Source organism: Osmerus mordax, chromosome 17 (genome assembly GCF_038355195.1).
Source record: "Osmerus mordax isolate fOsmMor3 chromosome 17, fOsmMor3.pri, whole genome shotgun sequence".
Classification (NCBI taxonomy): Eukaryota; Metazoa; Chordata; class Actinopteri; order Osmeriformes; family Osmeridae; genus Osmerus; species Osmerus mordax.
In genome coordinates, this window is record NC_090066.1 from 1,819,190 (window position 1) to 1,830,167 (window position 10,978).

At 50.5% G+C, this 10,978-nt stretch overlaps 1 protein-coding gene across 1 annotated transcript in view; it reads right to left on the reverse strand.

Annotated features, from left to right (window-relative positions):
• The window catches only part of col7a1l (collagen type VII alpha 1-like), a 49,329-nt gene extending 38,357 nt beyond the window's left edge, over positions 1 to 10,972 (reverse strand). The window contains exons 1-13 of the mRNA XM_067254942.1: positions 10,722 to 10,972; positions 7,830 to 8,007; positions 7,286 to 7,445; positions 6,354 to 6,447; positions 4,942 to 5,115; positions 4,369 to 4,532; positions 3,526 to 3,655; positions 3,163 to 3,279; positions 2,726 to 2,881; positions 2,026 to 2,142; positions 1,371 to 1,517; positions 1,073 to 1,192; positions 22 to 180 (exon numbers count right to left, since the gene is read on the reverse strand). Coding sequence (XP_067111043.1) covers positions 22 to 180; positions 1,073 to 1,192; positions 1,371 to 1,517; positions 2,026 to 2,142; positions 2,726 to 2,881; positions 3,163 to 3,279; positions 3,526 to 3,655; positions 4,369 to 4,532; positions 4,942 to 5,115; positions 6,354 to 6,447; positions 7,286 to 7,445; positions 7,830 to 8,007; positions 10,722 to 10,797 — 1,792 coding nt within the window. The 5' untranslated portion in view covers positions 10,798 to 10,972. The remainder of the gene's footprint in view (positions 1 to 21; positions 181 to 1,072; positions 1,193 to 1,370; positions 1,518 to 2,025; positions 2,143 to 2,725; positions 2,882 to 3,162; positions 3,280 to 3,525; positions 3,656 to 4,368; positions 4,533 to 4,941; positions 5,116 to 6,353; positions 6,448 to 7,285; positions 7,446 to 7,829; positions 8,008 to 10,721) is intronic.
• Between the last annotated feature and the right edge of the window lie 6 nt (positions 10,973 to 10,978).

Here is a 10,978-nt window from a genome sequence, read left to right on the forward strand (position 1 = left end):
CCAACTTCGACTTTGACTCACAGGTACGGAAGGTGGCAGTGATGCCGGGCCCCACAAGAGATCCGAACAGCACGTAGAGGGAGAGGACGTACTCCGTGTCGTGGACCAGGTTCTTCAGAAGGTGCTCCGCGGTGCTGTCGTTCAGCGCCAGCTGGCGAGGCCGGTCACGGCCTACGAACTCTGGAAGACATCCGCGTTCGTATCGCTTTGATTTAGGTTTTTTTCACTGTCTTCGTTGGGTTTTTAATTTGATTGGAGACCAGGCCAGGATGGTAAAACGTAGGACTGCACGACGCATGCAATCACAATTACGTTGAAGAGAATAATTGTGTGACGTATCGTTCTGAAAGCAGCGTGTTATCTTTAAAGTGAATTGAAAATAATAATTGAATTAGGTCTTGTTAATTCACTCACTTGTTAATTCACTCTGTCAGTATAATAAAGGGCAAACCTGGGGCTGTGTTTGTTCACAGTCTGTTCAAGTATTACCACACCAACTTTACCAGCGCTAGCAATTTTTCAAAGACGGATAAGGAGAACAAGATCCAATCCAAATATAACCTTATTTATGCTCCTCACATAAAAGATGTCCCCCTCTCCAATCTGGATCCTGATCAATTCCTCCTTGTTCCTGTCATCCACACACAAGCATCAGACGCCCGTCCCCTCGTTAAAAAGGCATCGCGTCCTTTTCTCCCCCTGCCGTGTCTTTAATCAGGGTTCTGGTGTCACCAGCCTCTTCAGGGTGAACTGACAGGGCTGGCAGCGCACGCAGAGAACCCTGATGCTAGGGGGCGGCATTTCAAAGGACCTGGGACTGTCACAGGGACATACGCACACACTAACCCACACACGAACACCACAAACATCTCAAACTAAGACCTGTGCTTGCCTAGCCCCTCTTCCATCTCAGGGCCTCCTGCTGTGGTAATGTGTTCTGGATGTTTGTGCGTCAGTCACTTGGTGAGTGATGTCATTCACATGTATATGAAAGCATGTTAGACCCACTTGGAGATTGAATATTAATGGAGAGAAAGAAAGGAGGCGAGTGTGTGTGTGTGTGTGTGTTCACCTGGAGTGGGCCCCCAGGCCAGCCTGTAGCCAGTGGCTCCAGGGACTGAGTTCCAGGAGATGACAGCGCTGTTGGTGTTTACTCCTGTAGCTTTCAGAGTCTGAACGGCACTGCTCTCCACTAGAGAGGGGAGAGAGACATTGAACAGCACTGCTCTCCACTAGAGAGGGGAGAGAGACCTTAGAGCAGTTAGAAGGTTTCAGTAGACTAGACTAGAGTAGTTAGAATGGTTTAGTAGAGGACTAGAGCAGTTAGTAGTGTTTAGTAGAGGACTAGAGAGCAGTGTTTGCTAACGTACGTGTCTTGGCCCTGGTGGAGGTGATGGGACCCTCGATGTCTACGAAGATGGGGTTGATGGTGATGACGTATTCCTGCCCAGCATGGAGACCCTGGATCATGTAGAAGTTAAACGTCTCCCCGAGGTTGACGTTTTCAATATGGCCGTCTGCGGATGTCAGACACACAGACGTTGATCTGACCGATAAATGCTATTTAATTGAATACACCACCTCATGAAAGAGTGTTGTTCATCAACGGTTTGTTTACAGGGTATGAGTTGCGTTCACAAGCTCGGGTTAGAAGTGACTGGAACAGGGGTGCCCCCCGGTGGCCCGCTGGGTAAAGTGCGTCCCTCTTGTGTTGAGGCCTTGCCGCAGGGGCCTGGGTTCGATCCCAGCCCAGGCTGTACCTGTATGTCACCCCCCTCCTCTCTCCCCTGACTATCCTGACTGTCACTATCTAACCGAGCAGAAAGGTGGAGGAGGAGATGGAGGAGGTGGAGGAGGAGGTGGAGGAGGTGGAGGAGGTGGAGGAGGAGGTGGAGGAGGGTTGAGTACCTGAGGAGGACCAGGTTAGGGTTATCTCTGACTGTCATTATCTAACAGAGGAGGTGGAGGAGGAGGAGGAGGAGGAGATGGAGGAGGTGGAGGAGGAGGTGGAGGAGGGTTCAGTACCTGAGGAGGACCAGGTTAGCCGGTACCCCGATGCTCCGGTCACAGACGGCCACCGGGCCTGCACTGTGTCTGTGGTGGCATTCTGCACCAGCAGCTGCTGCACCGGAACCAGCTGCACTGTACACACACACACACACACACACACACACACACACACACACAGACATGTGTACACATACACACACACACACACACACACACAGACACACACACACACACACACAGACATGTGTACACACACACACACACACACACACACAGACGTGTATATGTAGACACACACACACACACACAAACACACACGCAGACATGTGTACACACACACACACACAGACATGTATATGTAGACACACACACACAGACATGTGTATACATACACACACACACACACACACACGTATATGTGTACACACACACACAGACACACACAGACATGTGTACACACACACACACACACAGACGTGTATATGGAATTAAATCAGTGACATCATGTTTAGAATTGTTAAATGTTTCTGAAGTTAGGATTTTTCTTAACTTTCTTTCAGAAAGGTTATACCGACATCTAGTGGTCAACACTGATAACTACAGTTTTTGAGTTCAAGAAGAAAACACACTGGTCTTCTAAACCTTCTGGAGTATGACCCTGTCATCATCTAGTAAACCATTCCAGAATGAGTCCAGATACTGGAGCAGGGCTTACGTGTTTTCCCGACGACAGACACCGGCTGGCTGGGCCCCTGTGGGTACACAGCGTAGATACTGATGGTGTATTTCTTATTCTCGTCCAAGCTGTCGATCACGTGGGTAGAGACGTCTCCAGGAAGCAGCTGGTCGTAGGTCAGTCCTGGTCTGTCGGCTGTGGAGAACACACAACCACACAACAACCACACAACAGACATACAACAGACACACAACAGACACACAAAAGTCACACAACCAACCATACACCGTTATATTCTACTCTGCATCAGGATCACCAGACTTGTTTTGAGGTCAAAGTTATCCGCTCTGTGTTTGTTACAATGTGTGTGTGTGTTACAGTGTGTGTATGTGTGTGTGGTCCGGCGAGTGAGCAAGCTAGGGATGGGTCTGTCACTGATCGTGTCACGATATCTCAGGAGTTTGAGCCGGGCCTACTTCTGGGAATGAAGATCTTGTATCCGTGGAGCTTCCCTAAGGGTTGGGTCCATCCCAGACGGAGAGAGAACAGGCCTTCCTCGATCACGCGGAAGTTAGTAACCTGAGGCACAGGAGCTGACAGGGAAGGAGAGGGGACATGTTCATCAGACCTGCTGTGCTGTGTGTATCGCCTGCATGTTTATGTGTGTGCATGGAGTGTGTGTGTGTGTGTGTGTGCGTGTGTGTGTGTGTGTGTGTGTGTGCGTGTGTGTGTGTGTGTGTGTGTGCATGGAGTGTGTGTGTGTGTGTGTGTGTGTGCATGGAGTGTGTGTGTGTGTGTGTGTGTGAGTGTGTGTGTGTGTGTGTGTGTGTGTGACCCACTGGTCTCAGTGATGGTGGAGGCAGAGTCTCCGATGCGTCCAGGGTAGATGGCGTAGACTGAGAGAAAGTACTCTGTACTGGGACTCAGATCTGTCACCATGGCTGTTCTCACATCACCCTTCAGATTGATCTGACACACACACACACACACACACAGGAAGAGAGGGAAGAGCAATGTGCATCAGACTGCTTCACAAGGTCAAATTAATTTTGGTAGCAAATTCTGTCGCTGAGCAAGCATACCTTTTTATCAAGGCTCTACACACACACACACACACAATCACACACACACTCACACACACACACACACACACACACACACACACACACACACACACACACACACACACACACACACACACACACACACACACACACAGAGTGTGTTAGCAGGATTGCTCTCCACATCTCAATCCTGGAGCACCCTACAGGGCTGAGTGCAGTCTCAGGATCCAGGACCATCTGGTCCTCGGCCCAATTTCCTGTCAGCAGCACCCCCCACTTCCTCTCTCTCCTCACCCTCCCCTGTACACTTCCTCCATCACCTCCCCCTCCTTTCCTCACCTCCCCTCCCCCACCTCCTCCTCTCCTCTCCCCTCCTCATGCCTCCCCTCGCCTCCCCTCCTCTTCACCTCTCCCCTCCCCTCCCCTCTCCTCTCCTCTCCTCTCTTCTCTTCTCTTCTCTTCTCTTGTCCTCCCCTCCCCTCCCCTCTCCTCTCCTCTCCTCTCCTCTCCTCTCCTCTCCTCTCCTCTCCCCTCTCTCCCCTCCCCACCCCTCCTCTTCACCTCTCCCATCCCCTCCCCTCCCCTCTCCTCTCCTCTCCTCCCGTCGCCTCTCCTCACCTGTGTCTGCAGGGCATCCAGCAGCGCTCCCTTGGGGCTGCGGGGCGTGACCAGGAGGCGGTACCCTGTCACGTCCCCAGTGGCCTGGCTCCAGGTCAGCCTAAGGGAGCTGAAGGCCAGCTCACTGACCTGGAGGTCCCTGGGGCCCAACACACGCTCCTCCACTGCAGGGGGAGGGAAGGAGGAGAGAGGGAGGAGGGAGCAGGGAGGGAGGAGAGAGGGAGGAAGGAAGGAGCAGGGAGGGAGGAGAGAGTGAGGGAGGGAGCAGGGAGGAGAGAGGGAGGGAGGGAGCAGGGAGGAGAGAGGGAGGGAGGGAGCAGGGAGGGAGGAGAGAGGGAGGAAGGAAGGAGCAGGGAGGGAGGAGAGAGGGAGGGAGGGAGGAGGGAGGGAGGAGAGAGGGGGGAGGGAGCAGGGAGGGAGGAGAGAGGGAGGGAGGAACCAGAGAACGTGGTGGAGATGGTCGATGGAGGAGCCAAAACAAAGAAGAGAAATTAAAAACAAACAAAAGTAAAACGAGAGCGTGCATCATCTCCAGATAAGAAGTAGCAGGCCACAGCTGGAACATCCTCTCACCGGGCGGTGCGTGTTTGGCGGGGCGCGGCGGTTCGGAGGCGGTCACACACACCCTCCGGGACAGCCTAGGGAGAAGGGCGTCCAGCAGGGAGAAGTCGGCGCCTAGCAACAGGTGCTCCTCCTGAGGTTGGCTCACCACCCTGCTCAGCTCTGATTCGTCGGCTCCTCTCACCCCTGGGAGGGGCGTAGAAATAGAGAGAGGAGAGGAAGGAAGCTGTTCTATTATTCATGTCCACCCTCTTTACCCCCTGTGGAGGGATGACAGGGTGAGACTTTGAAACTCAGCACCCACATTTTCGATCAAGGTACTTTTACAGACAATGTCGAATTTCATGTCATTTGACTTGCTGTGGAATTGCTGAAAATGTGCCCTCATGATCCTTTGGTCCATTCTGTCCTATCTTGTCTGTATAGATCTATTGCTGGTTTGTATTGACCCATCATGGCTGCGATTTGTCATGACTGGACATGCAGATCGATGAGAAGAAGTGATTCAGCTCGACCTGTGTCCTGATCAGCAGCATGGCCTGTTAACCGTTGCCGCTAGCGACGGCTGTCACGGGGACCTGACTTATTGAGCTTGTGTAATGAGTAAAGATGAAAGCTACAGTATCTTCTACAGGATATCTCTCTCTCACACACACACAGAAGAGGAAAGACTGGCGTGCCCCACACTCTGCACTGGTGTGAAGCAATGGAACAGCCATGACTGTGTGTGTGTGTGTGTGTGTGTCAGGTCATGAGTGCATACATCATACACACTCGTACTTGGGTGCATGTGTGTGTGTGTGTGTCAGTTCATGAGTGCATACACCATACACACTCGTACTTGGGTGCATGTCTGTGTGTGTGTTTCCCTGCATGTAGAGAGGGCTGGTCGTGCTTGTCAGCGAGGGCTGGCTGATCAGATTTATTAGCGCCCTGTCTGGGGTGATGGAGCACAGGACCAGGGCGCACAGTCAGAGGGGCCGAGAGGGGGGGGGGGGAACCTGATAAAAAATCACTGCAATTAGCGTTCCACCGCTAATGAGCTGTAATTATTACACTGCTCCTGGCTGGGTGTGTGGAAATGTGTGTGTGTGGATACAGAACTCATGGACACACTCCAACCAAGGTGTAAGCTTGCTGCATTTTATGTATGCAAAACGCAGTATCAGCCCTGCATGGGAAACACACATTATCCAGCTCTCTCTTTCACTCTCTCTCCCTCTTTCTGTCTCCCCCAGCCCCCCACCACCCCCCCCCCCTCTCCTCTCACCAACACATGCACGCACGCACACACACAATGTATTCAATGAATATAAAATTTATTTCCAACTGCAAACACTGCAGATAAGCCAGATACAATCTCCTAGACTCTGTGGTAGAGATGGTTGGTTGAATATCTGATCACGGAAGCTACACAAACTCACCCACGGCGTAAAGAGATATACCACTGTCTGTGACTGCCTTGGCTGGACCCTCCACCTGGTCGTCAGAGCGACCATTGGTAATCAACACAGCAATCTGCAAATGAACAGGATAAATGTTTATGGTCACTTGGTTTAGAAGCCATCTCACACACATTCTGATACCTAGGAGGTTCCCACTGGTGAGCTTATATGATCAAACAGCAGGCCAGGTTTGTCTGAATATCTTGTATTCTGGCCAGCTGTAGAAATGATACGTATTCTGACGCGCTGTCATGAATGACTGAACATTAATGACTGACTGAACAAACAAGACAGTGTTTGTCTCTTCAGTTGAGTTGAACTCGTCAGTTGAAACTGAGGTTCTCTCGGTGTGAAACGCCAGGACTCACACGGGAATGATAATTCACTCATTACGAAAAAAAACACCTCGGTTCGTCCAAAGTTCAGTCGATGAGAGGAAGGGCAGAGCACATCCACAAGCAGGCCATGTGGGCAGCAGTGTGCGCAGTGCCTGCCAATAAGATGAGAAATCCGATACATCAAGCCCATCCCTGTCTCTACTGCCCGCACCAACATCAGTTGTGCTAAGGCAGCATGACTCGTCAGGAGTTGGCTTGGAATGTTAACGACTTACATTATACGTGTGTGTGTCTGTGTGTGAGAGTGTGTGTGTGTCTGTGTGTGAGAGTGTGTGTGTGTCTGTGTGTGAGTATGGATGTTCAATAGGAATGGTTAGTGCGTGTAGAGACACAGAGAGACTGTAATTCCACACCAACGTAACAAAGCTATGTGTTCACCACGCCATCTAAAAATGCATAAGATAAGATGAGAGATAAGATACTCCTTTATTTGTCCCGCAGTGGGGAAATTGCAGTTCACTGTGATACCGCAAGACAGGCCAGAGTGGGTGTGGTCATACGAGCCCTGCGTACCTTGGGGGTGTGGTCTCGGGTGAGGGAGGGGCTGAACACATAGTCGACCAGGAACTGGAGGGCGTCGCCCGTCCTGCTGGCTCCGCCCTCATAGGGGAGGTCCTTCACAGCTTTGAGCACCTCCTCCAGAGTGCTGTAGTCGGTCAGAGCGATGCGCATCCTGAAGGACACATCAGGCGTGATCATCTCTGAGAGGAACTCCTCATTCAGTCACCTGTATCCTATACTATTAGCTCAGGTTCTGGCTTCCTCTGATTATGGGAAAGCATCTGTCTGTATGTTCTAGTTCAGTCAAGAATCGGTGGCGATGTTTCTCATGTCTGAATCAATTTTCTAGAGAGTTGACAATTGGAACTTTAAATCAATCAAGCAACCACTATTCGATGAACATTCCTTAGTGCCATCAATCATCCTCTCAATCAACCAATCACTGAGTCATCCAATCAGTGTTCCCACCAACCAACCACTCACCAATCAACCAACCAATCAACCACTTACTAATCAACAAATCAACCAATCAACCAATCCATGTTCCCCTGGTCACCTTGGGATGTCTCCGTACACAGTGACCCCAAAACGGGCTCCCTGCTCCCCGACCGGGCCCTGGAAGGAGGACATGATGGTGGAGATGAAGTCCTTCACTCTGGAGAAGCTGGTCTCGCCCACGCTCCAAGACTCATCCAGCAGGAACACCAGGTCGACGGGTCCCGCTGTCCGGCAGGCTGGGGGACATTTTACATTTACATTTAGTCATTTAGCAGACGCTCTTATCCAGAGCGACTTACAGTAAGTACAGGGACATTCCCCCGAGGCAAGTAGGGTGAAGTGCCTTGCCCAAGGACACAACGTCATTTGGCATGACCGGGAATCAAACTGGCAACCTTCAGATTACTAGCCCAATTCCCTAACCGCTCAGCCACCTGACTCCCTATATATATATATATATATATATATATATATATATATATAGTACATACACTGTATACACACTGGAATACACAGATATTAATGTATATATATATATATATATATATATATATATATATATATATATATATATATATATAAACATACATAGAGTACTGGAATACACACACACATAGACAAATATATGTGTGTAAAAATGATCCTTTGCTGTGTTGCTGTGCAATCTAACTCTTCATCTGGACAACTTTGCTTGGTTGTTTAATTGCGCCTGTCTGTCCACCAGTTCTAATGAAAAGACTTTGAGGAAATCAACCTGTCATTCCAACAGAACTGGGTCAAACCTCCGTTCTTGAGCCACTGGTGAACCCAAGACAATCGGTTCAGTTTTATCCCACCACTAGATGGCAGTTTAACCCCATCAAACAGATCTGTGCCCCTTGGCAAGGCAGGCCTCAAACAGGCATCAGACCACATGATACTTCTGAATCTTTAATGGAAGACGAGTGAGACATTGAAACCATCAATATTCAGAGCACCATACCAATAAAACTTTAGTGCAGCGCAATGAGGGACGCTTAGAATAATAACATTAACAGGCAAAAGTGAGGCCAATGCTGGCGTCTGATAACACACACCACCTCACCTCAGAGCAACGGCTCTCTGTCAGGACTCACACCTCTGAGTAACACACCCACACACTCAACATTTTGTCTCACACAAAAACACACGCACCCCCCCAAAAACACGCACAAAACACACACACACCTACCAGTACAGGCACACACACACACAACGGCACGGCAACAGCTTTACATTAACTAGTGAAGGGGAAGGCAGTCTGCAGTAGTAACATGTGCAGCTCGTGATGACTGTCGGTCTGATCAAAACACAGAGAGCAGAGAGAGAGAACTACCCTACTCCTGTTCCTCATAGCTTTCCTCTCCCTCCTATCCTTCCTCTCCTGTCTCATCCCCTCTTCTGTTGGCTGCTTTCCCAGAATGCAGTGTGTGTGTGTGTGGGGGGGGGGGCAGCATGTGTCTCCTGCTCTGAGCGACCGACCTGCTCTGAGCAGGCGTTTACACATCCCTGGCTCTCCCTCCTACCAACACACATCCCTACATCTCCCTCCTACCAACACACATCCCTGCATCTCCCTCCTACCAACACACATCCCTGCATCTCCCTCCTACCAACACACATCCCTGCATCTCCCTCCTACCAACACACATCCCTGCATCTCTCTCCTACCAACACACATCCCTGCATCTCTCTCCTACCAACACACATCCCTGCTAGACCCAGCCTGGGTCCAGCAACAGGACCAGGGAGTTGCTTTCATTATACACTTTAAGAAAACTCTTTTTAAATGGCAAATCTGTCCTGGCCGGAACACTGGCTCTGCCTAGTACGTCACAACATGGACTCTCTCTCTCTCGTGAGAAACGTTTCACAGGAAACAGGAAGTGATTGGGTGATTCTTGCAAAGTTATCTTCCTGTGTGGAGCTTCATACTGTACAGCCACGTAACCAACCCAGAACATGAATCATCCTGCATTTCTATCTTCTGTGAAATGAGACTTCCATTTCCCTACAGAGACGATATTTCAACATGTTGGACACATCAGAGGAAAAGCAGAGAGCAGTCAACTGTCAGCCAGATACAGACGCAGGTGGAAAATAAGATTGTCCAGAATGTTCTCTTTGTTTGGCAGGTGAAAGCCATATGCTGAGAGGAGAGACATGGAACATGATGCAGAGAACCAAAGGGAACGTGGAGAACACAGAGAACAGTTCTCTACCGAGGACTCAGTCCTCAACTGTCTAGTCTACAGGTTAGTAGTTCATGCTACCCTGGCAGTTGATGAAGACACACTGATTGTGATTAACGGAAGCACATGGGAGATCCCATTTGTTCCACAAACCATATTGAATGTTCAGACAGGCAGACAGGCAGACAGACAGACAGGCAGACAGGCAGACAGGCAGACAGACAGGCAGACAGGCAGACAGACAGGCAGACAGACAGACAGGCAGGCAGACAGGCAGACAGACAGACAGACAGGCAGACAGGCAGACAGACAGACAGGCAGACAGGCAGACAGGCAGACAGGCAGACAGACAGACAGACAGACAGACAGACAGACAGACAGACAGGCAGGCAGGCAGGCAGGCAGGCAGGAGGCTGACAGATGTGTAGATGAATGCGCTGACTCAGACTACCTTTGGGAAATCAGGTGGTGTCCTCTAACTGGTCTAGACAGGTGTGGAGCCAGAAGCTGCCTCCATGTGAACTTCATTCAGTCCAGGAGGACATGTCAGAGATGGACAGAGCACAGCAGGAGAGAGGGAGAGACAGTCGAAGAAGGAACGGAAAGAGGAGCAGGGAAGAGCAGAGGGAAAAGAGATGGAACACAGATCAAAGACAAGAAGAGGGAGCCGGAGAGAAGAAGAAGAGCGATTGTAGAAGAAGAAGAGCGATTGTAGAAGTGGCGTGTCTGGAGGCCTGTACCTTCAACCTGAGCGGAGACTGTCCCTCTGGAGACTGACAGGGACAAGAGGACGACCCACACACAGGAGCCACTCATACTCCTCTCCTCCTCTCGTCCTCTCCTAACTTCCTGTGTCCTCCTCTCCTCTCTGCAGGTCTCTCTCTTCCCTGTGTCCTCTCCTCTCTGTAGGTCTCTCTCCTTCTCCCTGTGTCCTCCTCTCTGTAGATCTCTTTCCTGACTCCCCGTGTCCTCCTCTCCTCTGTAGGCCTCTCTTCTC